Source organism: Beta vulgaris, chromosome 1 (genome assembly GCF_026745355.1).
Source record: "Beta vulgaris subsp. vulgaris cultivar EL10 chromosome 1, EL10.2, whole genome shotgun sequence".
NCBI lineage: Eukaryota > Viridiplantae > Streptophyta > Magnoliopsida > Caryophyllales > Amaranthaceae > Beta > Beta vulgaris.
The window spans coordinates 1,747,531-1,767,197 of record NC_079202.1 but is presented as its reverse complement, the minus strand read 5'-3'; the positions used below and the strand labels follow the sequence as shown (position 1 = coordinate 1,767,197).

The 19,667-nt window shown below is 39.3% G+C and overlaps 2 protein-coding genes across 3 annotated transcripts; one reads left to right on the top strand and one right to left on the bottom strand.

Annotated features, from left to right (window-relative positions):
- Positions 1 to 887: 887 nt before the first annotated feature.
- On the top strand, positions 888 to 1,367 carry LOC104902850 (uncharacterized). The gene has a single exon (XM_010690771.2). The coding sequence runs from the start codon at positions 888 to 890 to the stop codon at positions 1,365 to 1,367; it is 480 nt and encodes a 159-aa protein (XP_010689073.2).
- A 1,928-nt stretch (positions 1,368 to 3,295) lies between these two features.
- Positions 3,296 to 18,456, bottom strand: LOC104902002 (uncharacterized). Of its 2 annotated transcripts, XM_010689646.4 has the most exons (5): positions 17,797 to 18,454; positions 16,574 to 16,718; positions 15,668 to 15,827; positions 3,927 to 4,118; positions 3,296 to 3,701 (listed from the first exon to the last, which is right to left on the bottom strand). In XM_010689646.4, the coding sequence occupies exons 1-5, from the start codon at positions 18,326 to 18,328 to the stop codon at positions 3,696 to 3,698; spliced, it is 1,035 nt and encodes a 344-aa protein (XP_010687948.2). In that variant the 5' UTR covers positions 18,329 to 18,454; the 3' UTR covers positions 3,296 to 3,695. The 2 variants fall into 2 exon arrangements, with proteins under 2 accessions (XP_010687948.2, XP_048503724.1); XM_048647767.2 differs by lacking the exon at positions 3,296 to 3,701 and having other exon boundaries at positions 4,065 to 4,202; positions 17,797 to 18,456.
- Between the last annotated feature and the right edge of the window lie 1,211 nt (positions 18,457 to 19,667).

Below are 19,667 nucleotides of genomic sequence, written 5' to 3'. Positions count from 1 at the left end.
ATTTGGAGTTACTTAGGATTTAATTAGCATTTAAGGGAGTAATAATTAAAGATAAGTGGGTTAATTACGTTAACTAGGGATTATGACTAACGGTATTAGACTTACGTGTTAGTCATAAAGGATATTCTGATGTGTTTATAAAAACGTCGGAGGTATGGTGAATTTGGAAACTTGCAAGGGTATATGGTGCAAAAAAAATTGTCAAGGGTATATGGTGAAAAAAAGTATATATAATGATGGTGAGAAAATGAAAAATATTAAAATAGATACTTCGTCCGTTCTATTTTAGATGAAACATATGGTCTTGAGTCTTGACACGAGGATTTAGTAGAGGAGAGAGATAGAGAGAAAGAAAAAGAGGGACTCATATGATGAGAAGAGAGATAAACAGAAGTGAATACTAAATAAAGTAACGTTTCATTTATTTTTAAACAACCTAAAATGATAAGTGTTACGTTTATTTTAGAACTATTGCTTATTAATATTTTAATTTTTATCTTTCTCAATAAGGAAAACCTTAAGGAAAACAATATCTCCAACGGAGGAAGTATTTTTATCTAACATCTTGAACCAAAAGAATGCTACTAGTATGAAACCATTGGGTATTAGTATGACATATTGACATTCCCCTCATCTCCAACTCCAAGGAAGTCAAATTAGTACTATGATGAAATTAAGTAATGCGTATAACCTATAGAACTTTCTGTTGAAAAAGATGAAGAGTTTCACTCACTCACTCTTGAGTCTTGAATCTTGTGATAATTGACAATGTCCACATACATCTCTTCTTAAATCATATAGAGTTTACCAGAATACCAATTTTGTTTAAAGTTTAGTCTGCTTTAAATTAATCAACAACTTAGTTGTTCTCAATTTCTCATACTGTCATGGCCAAACAATGTATCTGTGTGAACTGTGGTTTCCGGCATGAAGCTGCAAGTGATAAAAAATCGTCATCTAAACCACCCCACAAAACCAAGGAAAATCCCTTCGCAGCTCGAGGGAGAGAGGAGTTTTCAGAGCTAATGGCGAAGGTTGAGGCGAAGAAGCAAAGGATCTTAAAGCGAAGTGGGACAGACAACGCGTTGATGGTTCGTTTTGTGCACTCGAATGATAATAAGCTAAAGCCGGTCATCATTAAGGCGAAGAGTGATATCGGACTGAAGAATAACACAAGCGCCGCAGCTGCAGCTGCAGCTTCAGTTGCAGCAGTTGCACCCACTTCAGTGCAGGTTTCAGCTGTGGATAAAACACAAGAGAAGCTGAAACTTGACTATTATCTAGTTGCTACTGTGATCTCAGCAATGCTTCTACTAATATTTTTGGAAATATTATGGAATTTGAGTGCAGCAGCCAGCAAGAGATAATAATTCAACACATGCGCCTTCAAATCTGGCAAGGCTAGCAAGAGACAACAACACTTAAAAATGTTAATCTCTACCATTATGTTGTTCTTTCTACCAAGGAAAACCTTGATATACTACTATAAGTCTATAAACTCTGGTTTGCTGTTTTTTTTTTTACATATAGTTTATATATAACTTTCTTATTTGTAGAGATTATATGCTGGAATTTCTTTGTGATTAAGCGTTAACTAGTCTTTGCAACCATTCGATCCCATGAGAATACGATTTGTTTAATAGATTTTCTAAATCATACTCCCTATATTCCTTTTTGTTTTTCCTGTTTAGAATCTTTTTTAGAGACAACAAAATCAAAGTAGAAAAAACACAATTTGAAACAGAAGGAAAATGTAACACCAATCAAACCTACTCCTCTTATCATTACTAGTGCAAATTCATTGTCCAATTTTAGCCATATACATTATACACCAACCAAGGCATAAGCGAGACCCTTCTTCTTCTTTCTTTGGTTAGGTATGAGAAGGCATGGAGATAGATGAAACATATAATACCTCCAATTATTAAACACTAATAGTGGAGATTAGAAATCAGCATGTGATAACCTAGTGATATTGACATCACATCCGATTCCAAAGGTCATGGGATTAATTTTTACCCCTTGTAATAGGAATCTCCAATTTCACCTCCTCCTTACAACTCACGAGGGACTTTAACTTAACTATCTAAAACATAGTCAACTTGGACAAGAAGAGACAGGAATGTTTTGGATGTCCATGATCAAAATGTAGAAATATGGATTGAGTTACAGAGATTCTTCCTTTTTCTTTCGTTAGGTTATCAATATTGAAACAATTGTAATTAGATACATAATTACCTCAATGAAATAAACGTTGATCAAACATACATGAGACTTGAATGTGGCGGGAGAAAAAAAGAAGGGAAAAAAAGGAGAAGAGGTAAGAATATTAGGTAAGAATATTAAACATGAGAATTGAATGAAAAATATGAGATGGTATGGAAGAAAAGTGGACGGAAAAGATCATGTTTTTCAACGGAGAGGAAAAAAGTTAAAAGCACAAAACTTTTCCATTGCATTTCCTAAAAAGAAAAAAGAGTATAGGATAAGACATGTATAGACAGGTTAATTATTTTCAAGTAAATTTTAACTTGGTTGTTACTCCCTCTGTATTTTTTTATCTTTCTCACTTAGAATCTTGACAATATTCACAATTAGAGAGAATCTTTTAGATTTTTCTCAATATATAAGAAAAAATATAGTCATATGGGATCTTGTTTGATTCGTCTCAATGAGTACTTTATTAATATTCAATCATTATAATTTTTATTAATATGTAATGAAAGATATTTAATGTGCAATAAATGCATTGGTAAACGTGCAAAGTCAAAGTAGGAAAGATAAAAAAATACAGAGGGAGTATCTTGTAACTATATTTGACAAAAAATCATTAATCAAATTATTATAAGTAGCTTATAGTAACATGTTTCTTTATATCTAAATCATTTGCTATGTTAAAATTAGAAAACTTTGACTTACGAAGAGCAAATGAAACTAACAAAAAGAAAGGAATTGTGAAGAATTCTTCAGATGTACTCCCCATTTCATAAATATATGCTTGAAAACACTGGAGTGATTAATAAAACCTTCAATGGAGGATCATAGCCTCAGATGACATTAGTATCATCACCAATTTGTACTCTCTGGGTTGCTGAAACTAGTTCCAGTGGGGGATCATACGTACCCTCATCAAATGACCCTAGTAACATAACCTTTGGATCCACGAAAAATACGACACCACAACATTTTAAAACAATCGAACATAACCCTGTGTACTGTCGTGAACTCGTGATGTTGGAGTAAACGTAGTTTCAGGCTTTCAGCCATTACATCATGCACATTGCAAGCACAGACATAGTTTCATAAGACAATCATGTTGATAGACTTGCCGCATCAAAAATAATGCTAGAACCTAATACAAAGTGACTATAAAATATGTCTAAAAACACAGCAAAAAGAAATTCGGAAATGAACTTTCAGAACTCATTAGCCAGTCCAATTATTTTTGTCAGAATCAGCATATCAAGAAACATCAGAAGTATGGTAAGGAGATGACACATTTTTACACTCTTGGCTAAAGTGAGATCTGAGATGTTTAAATAAAAGCAGAACAACCTCATCATCAAAGCAATCTTAAGAGGTGATGTGAACTGTAATTGAGGCTTAGGGTACCCGAAATAGTCCCAGCTACATCGGTCCAGTGTTCACCCTTTTAATCTTCAACCTAAACAATAGCTCCTTTCTCAAATGAATCCTTATTCCTGCATTAAAGGAAACCTTTAATTTCTCAAATAAGAGTATAAGCCATCAAAAGGTGTGGATCCACAAAGTGAGGTGAGAAAAAAGCCCCAACTAGACTCAAGCGACAACATAAATAAAATTGAGCTAAAATAGCCCATTTTGGATGGAAACCTACCAGGTTCACCTAGAAAGAGACAGATAAAACGGTATAGTATTTCAGAGCCCCAAATCATTTAAAATTTCACCTTGGATCTTTTTGAGCGTACATCCTCAGGACTGTAGCGAGACCTGTAGGATGGACGTCCTTCATTTCTGTATTGCCCCGCACCAACTGCTGCGTTTCGGCTCCTCCTCTCTTGCGTGTGACGCCGTGCACTTTGGAAAAATCTGTCCTTATCCCAGGTTACTTCATAGTCCGCCTTCATACGTGATCCTTCCTGCCCATAGCTCCAGGTTATTGCACATTAGAAACGAGGGAGTAACCAAGAAAGCAATTAGTAGATTTCACTATGAAATAGCATCTGCAGAATCCATAAAAAGTAGTCAATGAATTAGCAATTAATCATTTACACCCTTACACTTGATCTATAAATTAAAATTTTTGGCAGAAAGCCAAAAGGGCAAAAATACACTTGAAAACATACCAAAATAGCATTAGATTGCTCTTTACAGAACTTAAAATCAGCATATTGACTGCTCAAACTACTTCTTGCAACAAAATTATCTACATGATGTGCTAATTACACTTATCTCAAAACAAATGCTATGCAGGCAACTGAAAATATGTGTTGAAAATATGAGATATTGGAGATTTAGCAAAATATATCTATTGTGGTTTATTTTCAATATTGAAATTAGACTAGGTGAGTAATATCATCTTTAGGATATTGGTGATGTTATGCTACAGTATTGGCATTGGTATAGGAAACTATCTTTGAGTTCTACTGTTCATCCTTGGTGTGATATTCTGTAGCTTTTATATATTGTTTTGGTTTCTACCTCATGGTGTAATACAGGTAAAAAGAATACACAACTCTTCCTCTTCTCTAAATCACAACAATTATGAAATCGTAAAGGACAAACAGCTCAATGTTAAACAAAAACATTGTGGCGGCCATTTCAGAGGAAAGCCTATCACAGCAAAAGTTATGTCATATTAGTATTTGTGTGATTAAATAGCCCACCTTATATTATACTTCCTTCATTTCGAAATAGTTGCACCATTTGGCATCTGGTCACTATTCATCAATCAACTTTGACAAGCATTCTCTCACCATTATATAAGTAAATATATAGTCAAGTAGGATTTTGTTAAATTCGTCTCAATACGAGGCTTTCAAATATCAATTTTTTGTAATTTTTACTTATACATAATTAAAGATATTAACATTCAAAAAAGTGTCTCGGCAAATGTGAAAAAGTAAATGGTGCAACTATTTTGAAACAGACGAAGTATGTAGTGATAATGTTATTTGGCCTAGACTTCAAATCATCAAAATATACACTTTAAGAGGAAACCTTAGCAAAGGTAGTCTATGGGCTAGTGTAAGACCACTATGTGCCCTTGGGCGGGCATGGTGTGTCCTTGGTCGAGGGCACACCTAGATCTACCTTGGGTGAGTCAAGGTTGAGTGTGGACGACGATGCAACGTCGTGAAGGCATAGCGTGGGCTAAGTCAAGCCAGGGCACGTTGAGTGTGGTGCTGGAAATATCGTAAGAGGATGGCCTATGATGAGGGTTGACTGAGTTGCAAGGTCTAAGGCGTGGCTCATGTGCGCTAGGAGCATGAGGCCTTGCCTTAGAGTGTTGGGCGCATGGCATGGGGTTGCTAGAAGCTTGGTCATGTGTTGTGCACATTGTAATAGACTCCACTGATGGGCCAGCCCAATCTAGACCACCAGTGATATTCACCTATTCTAGTCGCCACGTCAACAGAGGAGCACCTGGGGCTGCTACTGAAAACCGTTACAAGGACAGCCAGATGTCATGAGCAGAGAGGTGTGCAATCATTGGCACAATCACCAAGGAAAGAGCAGAGAACCTTCCTAGAGAGAGAATAGTACTAGCAGTAGTATAAATAGAAGAAGAAGGATTTAAGAAGGATTATTCAGAAAAGTAATCTCTTAATTAATTAAGGAGTGTGGGGTTACTCGAAAACCTCTCAGGTGTAATTTTTCTTTCTCTTTTCAGCAATACAAGAAATCTCTCTCTTCTGCTCTTATCTCTATATTTCTCTTCTGGTTGAATATTCTGCTTGGTATTTCCTCTCCAAGGGGAAAGTAAGTCTGTGGTTGCAGGTTCCATTACAGTGTAATAGATTCGACTGATGGGCCAGCCCAATCTAGACCACCAGTGAGATTCACCTATTCTAGACGCCACGTCAACAGAGGAGCACCTGGGGCTGCTACTGAAAACCGTTACAAGGACAGCCAGATGTCATGAGCAGAGAGGTGTGCAATCATTGGCACAATCACCAAGGAAAGAGCAGAGAACCTTCCTAGAGAGAGAATAGTACTAGCAGTAGTATAAATAGAAGAAGAGGGATTTAAGAAGGATTATTCAGAAAAGTAATCTCTTAATTAATTAAGGAGTGTGGGGTTACTCGAAAACCTCTTAGGTGTAATTTTTCTTTCTCTTTTCAGCAATACAAGAAATCTCTCTCTTCTGCTCTTATCTCTATATTTCTCTTCTGGTTGAATATTCTGCTTGGTATTTCCTCTCCAAGGGGAAAGTAAGTCTGTGGTTGCAGGTTCCATTACAGACATGTGCGTCGGAAATAAAGGGCGCGTGCATGCCACGCCCCCGTGTCAAGGGTAATGCATGAGGAGCGAAGCGACGCGACGGTTATTACTTGCGGTTACTAGTGAGTGGGCGCAACGGTCGCGTACCTAGGCACGCTGCTTGGGCCTTTGTTATTGCATGCTGCTGCCACGTGGCTCGCAGTTACGAAGACAGTTTGCTCAGAGAGAGGGGCTTGTCTCTGTCATCATTGCCCATAAATATAGACCCTTGAGGGTTGTCCAAGGGGTGACACGAATTGTACAAACATCCTATGAAATAAAAGTGTTGTGTTTAATTATATGCTTTGTGTCATCATTGCCTATAAATATAGACCCTTGGGGGCTGTCCAAGGGGTGACACGAATTGTACAAACATCTTATGAAATAAAAGTGTTGTGTTTAATTATATGTCTCTGTCATCATTGCCTATAAATATACACCCTTGGGGGCTGTCCAAGGGGTGACACAAATTGTACAAACATCCTATGAAATAAAAGTGCTGTATTTAATTATATGCTTTGTGTGAATATTATCGTTACGATTTATTATAGGAATATACCGTTAGGCTGGTTAGATCGCGATCTAGTGCTACGACGGCAAAAACGAAAATTTACGCTGTGACAATTTGGTATCACAGCAAGGCTCATGATTATCAATGCCCCGCGAAAAATCGAAGTTCAAGAAAGTTTTAAAGCCTACTGCCCCATACTTGCGTGAAATTCGAAGAAATAGAAAGGAGAAAAGACGATTTTACGATAAAGTTGTCTACAATGTCATTAATTCACTTGAAGGTGCGTTGACATTTCTTAATCCTGATCATACAGGGTATTCTGTCAATTTCTCGGACGAACTTCCTCAAAATCAAGGACGGCACAACTCAGTCCCACCAAACTATCGTTTTTCGGACGTATTTATCAGTTGCAACAAGAAAAAGTCGGAGAACAGAATATTGGAGAACTGAAACTATGTCGGGACGAAATTCAGGCTCGTCTTGATCGTATAGAATCATCTTTGGGTATTGGGGGCACTGGTGAACTTCCAGTTAACACGGCAAGGGATTCAATTCAACTTCTGTCCGATCAGTTGTCAAAAATGAATGGAATGCTTCAGGGGTTGGTTGAGAAAGTTGCGAGACTCACTCCTACTTGTGGTGATGTACACCCTATCGTTGATGAATTAAAGAAGGAAATAGCGGGTCTGAAGGAGGAGATAACTGTTTTGAAGAAGGCTGTTGGGACTTCCGAAAATAAAGGGAGGAACTTTGATCGGACTAAAATTCCAAAAACCGAAGGCTTTTGATGGGAGTCGTGATTCTAAGGCTCTGGAAAATTTCATTTAGGATCTTGAACATTACTTCAAAGTTACGAAGCAAGGGGATGGTCGAAAACTGGACGTTGTCGTGTTGTACCTTAGCGACGATGCCAAGTTATGGTGGAGATCCCGCCAATCTGGCAGTACCGATGATGCCACGGCTGTGAAGTCTTGGGAAGAAATGAAGTCTGATTTACGCAAACAATTTTTGCCGAACAACGGTTCTTGGGTAGCCCGCGGAAAATTGAAGTAATTAAGGCAGACGGGAAACATTAGAGATTATGTGAAGGAATTTATGTCCCTTACTCCTGGATATTAAGGGGATGTCGGAAGAAGATAAACTCCACAATTTTGTATCGGGGTTGAATCCGTGGACTTTGACAGAGTTGCGTAGACAGAAAGTTACTAGTTTGGAGGAAGCGATTGTCTCCGCTGAAGCATCGTTGATTGGAAGTACAATGGGGAAAGCTCTACAAGAATAACAAACATAAGGATGACCGAGACCGGGGGAAAAAAGAGAAAGTTCGATAAGAAGAAGGTTAAACAGACTTATGAGAAATCGTTTGAGAAATCGAACCATGGAAACTTTGAAAAGAAGGATGAAGGGTCTTCGAGTAAGAAGACTCGTTTCAGTGACAGCTGCTTCATTTGTAAAGGGCCACACATAGCAAGAAACTGTCCGAAGCGCACTTTCTGCATTGTTGGGTGACGTTTCCGAAGATGAAGATCGTGAAAGGGAGCAAACTCCTCCTCGTGTGAGTACTATGAAACTATTGAATGCCATTTACTCCGAGAATTCCCCTATTGATGGTTTGATGTACTACAAAATTCGAGTTAATAGCCTAGAAATTATGGCTAAGGTGGATACTGGCGCGACACATAACTTCATCAAAATGAAGACGACAAAAGACATGGGTTTGCAGGCTAGACCCACGACGCATACCATGAAGGCCGTGAATTCGGCCACTTCTAACTCTGCTGGTCTTATCAAGAGTGTCCACATCTCTATGGGATCTTGGAATGGAAGAATTGACTTGTTGGTGGTAGCCATGGACGATTATGACTTGGTTCTTGGCAATAAGTTCTTGAGGAGGGCAAAGGCTTTTGTAGCGCCGAACCTTGGCGGCATCCTGATTAATGATGAAGCGAGCCCCTGTTTCGTCGCCGGTAAGTCCTCTTCCAACCCCTTAACTTCTGATAGGGTGTTGTCCGCTATGCAAGTTAAAAAGGGTATGAGAAAGGGTGAGCCTACGTTTTTGTAAGACCCTTATGTGCCCGTGAGAGGGCATGGTGTGTCCTTGGTCGAGGGCACACCTAAATCTACCTTTGTTGAGTCAAGGTGGAGTGTGGACGACGATGCAACGTCGTGAAGGCATAGCGTCGGTAAGTCCTCTTCCAGCCCCTTAACTTCTGATAGGGTGTTGTCCGCTATGCAAGTTAAAAAGGGTATGAGAAAGGGTGAGCCTACGTTTTTGTAAGACCCTTATGTGCCCGTGAGAGAGCATGGTGTGTCCTTGGTCGAGGGCACACCTAAATCTACCTTTGTTGAGTCAAGGTGGAGTGTGGACGACGATGCAACGTCGTGAAGGCATAGCGTGGGCTAAGTTAACCCAGGGCACGTTGAGTGTGGTCCTGGAAATATCCTAAGAGGATGGCCTATGATGGGGGCTGACTGAGTTGCAAGGTCTAAGGCGTGGCTCATGTGCGTTGGGAGCATGAGGCCTTGCCTTAGAGTGTTGGGCGCATGGCATGGGGTTAGGGGTGAAAGTTATTCGGATAAAATCCAAAATCCAATCCAATCCAATCCGAATTAGTAATTCGGATCGGATTTGAAATGTGTTCGGATTGGATTTGGATTAAGATTTTCGGATCGGATTGGATTGAGGGTAATTGGATCCAAAAATCCAATATAACCAAATACTAATATGTCTTGTATTATGTATCTTGATTGGGCTTAAGTGCTTAACTATTTTTTTTTCTAAAAAGAAGCATAGTCCATAGCTTAGTAGGCGTAGCACTTTCACCCTTCCCTTAGAATCCTAACAAAACTTAATTCCTCATTTCCTAAATCTACTAGGCTACCGTTGTGCTTGATTTATTTCATCGAAAAACTAGAGTTTAAAAAAAATCGGATTTTCGGATCGGATCCAATTTAGAGTATGAAAATTCGGATTGGATTGGATCGGATTCAAACTCTAATTGGTTTGGATTCGGATTAAAAAATTAAAATCCAAATTTTGTTCGGATCGGATTGAATTAGGCCCTAATCCAAACCATACACCGAACTTTCACCCCTACATGGGGTTGCGGAAAATTGGTCATGTGTTTTGCACATGTGCGTCGGAATAAAGGGCGCGTACATGCCACGTTCCCGTGTCAAGGGCAATGCATCAGGAGCGAAGCGACGCAACGGTTATTACTTGCGGTTACTACTGAGTGGGCGCAAGGGTCGCGTATCTAGGCGCGCTGCTTGGGGCTTTGTTATTGCATGTTGTTGCCACGTGGCTAGCAGTTACAAAGACAGTTTGCTCAGAGAAAGGGGTTTGTCTCTGTCATCATTGCCTGTAAATATAGACCATTGGGGGCTGTCCAAGGGGTGACACGAATTGTACAAACATCCTATGAAATAAAAGTGTTGTGTTTAATTATATGCTTTGTGTCATCATTGCCTATAAAAAATACACCCTTGGGGGTTGTCGAAGGGGTGACACGAATTGTACAAACATCCTATGAAATAAAAGTGTTGTGTTTAATTATATGTCTCTTCATCATTGCCTATAAATATACACCCTTGGGGGCTGTCCAAGGGGTGACGAATTGTACAAACATCCTATGAAATAAAAGTGGTGTATTTAATTATATGCTTTGTGTGAATATTATCCTTACGATTTATTATACGAATATTTAGATCGTGATCTAGTGCCATCACGGCAATAACGAAAATTTACGCTGTGACAATTTGGTATCAGAGCAAGGCTCATGATTATCCATGCCCTGCGAAAAATCGAAGTTCAAGAAAGTTTTAAAGCCTACTGCCCCATACTTGCATGAAATTCGAAGAAATAGAAAGGAGAAAAGACGATTTTACGATAAAGTTGTCTAAAGTGTATTAGGTGCGTTGAAATTTCTTAATCCTGATCACACGGGGTATTCTGTCCATTTCTTTGGACGAAATTCCTCAAAATCAAGGACGGCACAACTCAGTCCCGCCAAACTATCGTTTTTCGGACGTATTAATCAGTTACAACAAGAGAATAGTCAGAGAACAGAATCTCGGAGAACCGAAACTATGTCGGGATGAAATTCAAAGGCTCGTCTTGATCGTATAGAATCATCTTTGTGTATTGGGGGCACTGATGAACTTCCCGTTAACATGGCAAGGGATTCAATTCAACTTCTGTCCGATCAGTTGTTAGAAATGAATAGAATGCTTCAGGGGTTGGTTGAGAAAGTTGCGAGACTCACTCGTACTGGTGCTGATGTACTCCTTATCGTTGATTAATTAAAGGAGGAAATCACGAGTATGAAGGAGGAGATAACCGTTTTGAAGAAGGCTATCGGGAGTTCCGAAAATAAAGGGAGGAACTTTGATCGGACTAAAATTCCAAAGTTACGAAGGCTTTTGATGGGAGTCGTGATTCTAAGGCTCTGGAAAATTTCATTTGGGATCTTGAACATTACTTCAAAGTTACGAAGCAAGGGGATGGTCGAAAACTGGACGTTGCCACGTTGTACCTTAGCGGCGATGCCAAGTTATGGTGGAGATCCCGCCAATCTTGTGGTACCCATGGTGCCACGGCTGTGAAGTCTTGGGAAGAAATGAAGTCTGATTTACACAAACAATTTTTGCCCAGCAACGGTTCTTGGGTAGCCCGCGGAAAATTGAAGTAATTAAGGCACACGGGAAACATTAGAGATTATGTGAAGGAATTTATGTCCCTTACTCCTGGATATTAAGGGGATATCGGAAGACGATAAACTCCACAATTTCGTATCGGAGTTGAAACCGTGGACTCTGACAGAGTTGCGTGGACAGAAAGTTACTAGTTTGGAGAGCGATTGTCTCCGTTGAAGCCTCGTTGATTCGAAGTACAATGGGGAAAGTTCTGAAAAGAATAACAAACATAAGGATGACCGAGATTGGGGAAAAAAGAGAAAGTTCGATAAGAAGAAGGTTAAGCAAACTTATCAGAAATCATTTGAGAAATCGAACCATGGAAACTTTGAAAAGAAGGATGAAGGGTCTTCGAGTAAGAAGACTCGTTTCAATGACAGCTACTTCAATTGTAAAGGGCCACACATAGCAAGAAACTGTCCGAAGCGTCACAACTTTCTGCATTGTTGGGTAACGTTTCCGAAGATGAAGATCGTGAAAGGGAGCAAACTCCTGCTCGTGTGAGTACTATGAAACTATTGAATGCCATGAACTATGAGAATTCCCCATGGTTTGATGTACTACAAAGTTCTGAGTTAATGGTCTAGAAATTATAGCTAAGGTGGATACTGGCGCGACACATAACTTCATCAAAATGGAGACGACAAAAGACATGGGTTTGCGGGCTAGACCCACAACGCATACCATGAAGGCCGTGAATTCGGCCGCTTCTAACTGTGCTGGTCTTATCAAGAATGTCCACATCTCTATGGGATCTTGGAATGGAAGAATTGACTTGTTGGCGGTAGCCATGGAAGATTATGACTTGGTTCTTGGCAATAAGTTCTTGAGGAGGGCAAAGGCTTTTGTAGCGCCGAACCTTGGCGGCATCCTGATTAATGATGAAGCGAGTCCCTGTTTCGTCGCCGGTAAGTCCTCTTCCAGCCCCTTAACTTCTGATAGGGTGTTGTGCGCTATGCACGTTAAAAAGGGTATGAGAAAGGGTGAGCCTACCTTTTTGTAAGACCCTTATGTGCCCGTGAGAGAACATGGTGTGTCCTTGGTCGAGGGCACACCTAAATCTACCTTGGTTGAGTCAAGGTGGAGTGTGGACGACGATGCAACGTCGTGAAGGCATAGCGTGGGCTAAAGTCAAGCCAGGGCACGTTGAGTGTGGTCCTGGAAATATCCTAAGAGGATGGCCTATGATGAGGGTTGACTGAGTTGCAAGGTCTAAGGCATGGCTCATGTGCGCTGGGAGCATGAGGCCTTGCCTAAAAGTGTTGGGCGTATGGCATGGGGTTGCTCGAAGATTGGTCATGTGTTGTGCACACGTGCGTCGGAAATAAAGGGCGCGTGCATGCCACGTGCCCATGTCAAGGGTAATGCATTAGGAGCGAAGCGATGCGACGGTTATTACTTGCGGTTACTACTGACTGGGCGCAAGGGCCGCGTATTTAGGTGCGCTACTTGAGGCTTTGTGACTGCATGGTGCTACCACGTGGCTGGCAGTTACGAGGGCAATTTGCTCAGAATAAGGGGCTTGTCTCTGTCATCATTGCCTATAAATATACACCCTTAGGGGATGTCCAGGGGTGACACGAATTGTACAAACATCCTATGAAATAAAAGTGTTGTGTTTAATTATATGCTTTGTGTGAATATTATCGTTACGATTTATTATACGAATATACTGTTAGGCTGGTTAGATCGTGATCTAGCTCCATCACGGCTAAAACGAAAATTTACGCCGTGACAGCTAGTATGGTGCTGCACTCCATCATATTAGTAAGTCCCATAATCCATTAGCCATTTGGAGTCACCCCCTTGGGACCTACCTGAATTATGGTATTTAAATCTGTCCATGTCGTCGTCAGTTTTGTGCTTTGATCTAAAACCATAGTTTATGAATTTGACCCATTAAAAACTCATTGAAGACTCCCTATTGTCTTTATCATGAAAATTAGTTTATCACCACTACTTACTCTCCACTCTTTAGACCTTATCAACCACCTTATAGTGGATCAAAGGGAGGAACCCATGGGGCGTATTATTTAGCCAATTACACATCAGAAAAAAGTTACCAGGAACTAGGAAGGTTTCTCTGAATAGGTAAATTCCAACTCACATCAATAAGGCTAGGAAAGGTTAGGATCATTGTAGGTAAGAATGGAACTCATGCAATATTTCTTATTCAAAAATCAAAAGTCATGAAGATACATCATTTTCAATTGCAAAATCTTCTCCTCTGGAAAGTACCTAGATAGCATGAGAAATGCCCCACACTAGAAGAAAAATGATAATTTGCATCTCCCTATTTGCGTCGGACAAAAGAAAGACTGACGCAAATGTTCATATTATTTGCGTCGAATGTTAACAAAGATCTGACGCAAAAAAGTCATTTGCGTCAGACCGTCTAGAGAACGCGACACAAATGATCCAACAATGTGCGTCGGACTTGCCCAAGTGTGCGATGCATATGGGGATTTAAATAAGCCCAAGATTTTCGATCCGACAATGTGCGTCGCATGCGCCCGTGTGTGCGACGCATATGGGTATTAAAATATGTTTTGGGCCATGATTTGCGTCGCATGGGCCAAGAGACACGACGCAAATCATGGGTTTCCCATAATTTAAGATGCGCTTAGGGTTTTTTTACTCCCAACCTTTTCTTCACCCGTTTCCTCATTTCCCTCATGACCTCCACATCTCTCTCATCTCCCTCATTTCCCTCATAACCTCCAAATCTATCTTTTCCTCATCTCTCGTTTTTTCACCTTTCATCTCTCCTTTTCTCACCTTCATCTCTCCTTTTCTCACCTTCATCTCTCTTTCTCATCTCTCGTTGGCGGTGTCATGTGGCGAATAATGGCGGCGGTTTTCTGGTCTCTTTCGCATATCTCGTTGGCGGTATCCTATGGCGATAAATGCGACGGTTTTCGGCGAAGGGAGAAGAGAGAAAGAAGGTAAATCATGGCCCATAGATTCGACAGAGGAGCAGCGAAGAAGAAATCAGGGCTCAAAATGTACAAAACTCGCTGGTTTGGTATGTTAAACTTAATCTGATTGGTTTTGTTTTTGCTACTTTTTGATGGAATTTTGTAGAATGTTTGAAACTCTTTAAGTTTTGGAATTTTCTGATTCAATTTCTTATCAATTTTAGGGTTTAATTTTGAGTTGAATTTTCAATTGATTTATCTCAAGTTATCAAAAGGATTGAAGATTGAATATCTGAGTCTTTTATCTTGTTTTATTTTTAATTTTGTTATTTATTTTATTTTATTTTTTTATTTATGTTTTTTTTTTCTGTAATTTATTCAAAGAACTCTTTAAGTGTTTGCGGTATTATAAAGATCTTGGATGAACGAAATTTATTTTTCTGTAGAGGCGATAAAGGCAATAAACTCTTATTCTATTTGGATATGGAAATTAGGATGTAGGTCTTGAATGGCAAACAAACTATGTTCTTGAAGATTCGGCTTCTGGAATGAACGAAGTTTATTATTTTTTTAATAAAAAAAAAGTCATCTGCGTCGGATGGTGTTTAAAGTACGACGCATATTGACTTTTTTATTAATATGAAATGGTTAATGTGCGTCGCACACAGCGTATCATGCGACGCATATGGTGTTGTTAGGCTCGGGGCTAAAAGGGCCATTTGCGTCGGACCACGCAATACATACGACGCAAAAAATTCTAAATCTGCGTCGTGTCTTAATCCGACGCAGATTACCTTTATCGAATTTGCGTCGAGACTTGTGCTGTCGGACCTATGTCCGAGGCAAATGGTGGTCCTAGGTCCGACACAAATCGTTCTTTCTGTACTAGTGCCAGCACCGCAAGGGAAGGTTCTAAGGAGGGTGCTTATGGGTTTGACTACAACGGCAAATGGTCCACTGAGGCATTGTTCAATCATCATTGTACTTCATATAAGGAGCAGTTCAAAAACCATCTACATTTAAGTGTAGCTCTAGATAATAAGACAAGGGGCAAAGGGTGAAGAAAAGCCTAAACTTTTACCTTTTGCAATGAACGACCACATAAGACCTTCAATGCATTGTAGAATTCCCTATGTTCCTCAAATTGCACAACGATTTTGCATCGCAGACCTGATACTAGATCTCCATCATCTGTATCCGTATCCTTACCTGGATCATCGTCCTCAGCAACATTAAGATTCCTATTATCGGTGAGTTTGGAGATCAACAAAAATTATATGCAATCATGTATCTCACTATCCAGAGACCGAACAGAATAGAGAAGAGCCATTATGGTCATTGAAGACAAAGATCAATGAAAATCAGCAATGTAAACCAAGCTAATAAGACTCAACGTAAATAGCACTGGACGCGCAATGCTTCAACAGCTTGGACCTTATAATTTTAAGGTGTTAGGCAGACAGAAATTGTGCAACACGTGACGAAAGTGATAGACCATATGACTCCCAAAGACCTCTACCAATATCATTTTGCAGACAAGAACACATGACATGATAATGACGGGTGAGTTGACAGCTAAGAACTGTTGGCGGAACAGAGAGTAGATTGTTATTTTTCACATCGAGTCAAGACAGCAGGCAACTAGGGGGAACCCTGAGAAGCATCATGCTTGCAATATCATGCAGTCTTTTGAAAAAACTATGCATTGCCTAACTCTTCAAGTGTAGCTGTTTACAACATTACACCAACATCAATGCAGAAAGATTGATAATACTAGCCACTTAGTAAATGTTCTCCACGGTTTGTGATAGTTGTCAATCCAAGTATGATTACCAGCATGTTTCACCCTAGAAGGCGTAGAAGCTAAAGAACTGCGAGTGACAGCAAAACTAGTTGACTAATTGTAGCAACTAACATATAATGAGATCTCTAAATCAATACATGACTGATAAGAAGACAAAGAACAGTAAAAGATGTAACTTCACACCTTATTTTCCCAAAGATCGAAAAGATGGTATGTGTAACGAGCATTGATGGTTTAGATGAGACACGTGGCTCCGCAAACCATCTTGATGGCAAACCTCTTAAAATAATCGTATCCGGCTCTTTCTTTGCATCCCTTGAATAACTCCCTGTCATCCAAAGCTTACAATTATCAATGATCCATACTTCTAATCAACAAGTTTGCATATATGAAGACAGAGCACCTTTCACTGCACCAAAAGAATGCAAAATGCAGTTGCATTAACCAAGACAAAAGCTTTATCGGTGGCTCCACGACAATCATAATGAAATATTTTGCCTTTCATAGAATGCTTTTTTTTCCCTCCATAGAATCAGAAGCTGCAGCCTCACCCTAACTAGCTGTGACAACTAGCAAACCTCTATTGACTATTCCAGAAACCAGCAAATGAAAGTTTTCCCAGAACAGGGAAAGGCTCATTTATATAATCTCCAATAAGTTTCGATAAGTCAAATTTGATTGAATAGACCAAACCTTAAATAAACAAAAAAGGCTTTCTAATTATCTACTTATTCATAAACTTTAGGACATACTGTATATGAGAATCCAATGGTGCCTCTACTTTTATTGTTTCAGTTGTCACAGAAACGATTTCTTACAATGGTTCATGTTAGCCGACCCCAAATCATTTTGCCACTAAAGGCTTTGTTGTTGTGGTACATGAAATCCAATTATCAGCATAAAAAAAGACTAAAAACAATGACACTAGTTACAAACATGGACATATATGAAAATCATCTCTAATTATCTACTCCTTATTCACATATTTCAAGACACATGAAAATCCAATATTTCCTTGTTTACACTCTTATTCCTTTACTTCTATTGTTTCTTTTGTCTCGAAAACAATTTCTTACGACGATTCATGTTAGCAGACCCCAAATCATCTTGTGACTAAAGGCATTGTTGTTGTGGTACATAACAAATTAACAATAACATTATCAGTGTCGAAAAAGACTAAAAACAATGACACTAGTAGGTGCTTGTTTGGTTGCGACGGGAATTATTTTCTTATAGAAATTTAAAATTTATAGGAATTGCAAATTCCCATGAATTTTCATTGTCACTATTTTCTCCACCTCGTTCGTGTCAACCAAACAACTACCCAAATCAAAAAATTACGAGAATTTCTATTGCCAACATAATAATTTCCTTGTATACCAAACAACCACTAGTTACATACAAACCTGGACCAAAAGCGTAGAACTCCTGCCACTCCTTTTTCATCATCAAAAAATCATCAGAAACAGGCAAACTAACACAAACCCTAAACTGAACCCCTTCCAAATTAACTTCCATACCATCCATTTTCTCCAACAGAACATTCCTCCATTCTAAAAACTTCTTCTCGAACGAAACATCACCCTCAAAGCTCCTAAATTTATTGGCACTTGAGACAACAAACCCTAAATCACGAACAAAGAGTTTAGCAACAGCAACAGGGTCTTCACGTTTACGCTTCTTGAGGTCTCGAAAGCGGGTGATGAGGAGGTCATCTTCAGGGACAATAATGGGGAGAGAGAAAGAGGATTTGAGAAAGTTTATGATGGAACGTTTGAACTTCCACTCGTCTAAGGGAGAAATGGAGGATGGGTTTGTGCGGTGGATTGTGAGGAGGAGGTTGATTCGAGGAGAGAGAGTGAGGTCGTTGGTAAGCTCGAATGATTCTGTTGGGGAGATGGTGTCGACTGCTTTCGAACTACTGCTGATGCTGCTCATGTCTGTCTGTCTGTGTGTGTGCGCCTCTTTCTGTATCCTACTCTGGAGTTCCTAGTGTTTTGAGAGTTGATCGACCAACGGAACCCAGAAGAAGAACTGCGCCCCACTATAGTTGGTTGGAGTTGGAACTTGGAATGATTGAATGCTTAGGCTATGTTTCTTTTGAAAACAGTTTCAGTTCAGTTGAGTTCAGTTCAACTACTTTCTTCTTGTAGTTTTAACTTAGTCTAACTTATTTTATTTCAGTTTCGTTCAGTTCAGCATAAAAGAAAAGGGTCACTAACATTTTTATGTAGTACGATCTCAAATAATTGTACTACCTCCCACCAACCTTGTCGAATGTCATCCAATAGGAACTTGAAGACTTGTTTTTGGTGCACTTACATTGTTTAATGAGGTGGGCCAACACCTAGGGATCTTCATGTGAAGGATCTTGACCGGATCCTCTTGGGTTCAGGCTCGTTTTTCATGCAATGGATCTAGATCTGATTGGGATTCGTTGGGTAATGAAATCAAAGATCCAGATCCAATGAATCCCACATATCTGGATCCAAAACGGATCCCAACCTATTTTCTTCAAATGGTCCTACTTTTCACAATAATTAAAGATTTTAAAAACGAAACAACGTTATTTAGCATTTTATTTGTCGATTTTGAAACAAACAAATGTTCAACCTTAATATAACAAATCCAAACATAAATAAATTTAAGAGTTTAACATTAACTTTTACTCTATAATTATATATTTTAAAATAACTTCATAAAAAAAGGGAAAACGGGTCCGGTCTGGGTAATTATTTAGGAACCGTTCCAGGTTCGTTTTTAAAAAAACTAGGATCAAGATCTCACCTGTATCCATCAGGTCCAAATTTTGAGGATCCAGATTCGCTGAAAATGGATGCGGATAGGGTTTGTTACCCACTTACATCCCCACCCGCACCTATTTGTGGAGAGATATTTTTCGAGATTTGCTTTATTGCTTCATATAAATAATTTCTTTGAGCGCTTTTTATTTTATTCACAGTTTTGTTAACCCTAATTAAACACGTCCTACGTTTCTTTTCCAAACTTTGAGCATGTAACACCCCCAATTTCCATACACGTCTATGACCACGTCGCATCGACTTTGGAAGTGTTACCGTCGCGATGAAACGCAATGCTTATTAAAAAGGAATGTTAATTCAAATCATTGTCTCAAAAACTGAAATGCAGCGGAAATAAAAATGTAACTACAACTCGGGAATCATCAACGACCCCTTTTATTTAAACCACAAACTAATTAAGTAATTCATAATAGTCTTATAATGCTTAATGAAAACGCTTTAAAGTTCCAAGACTA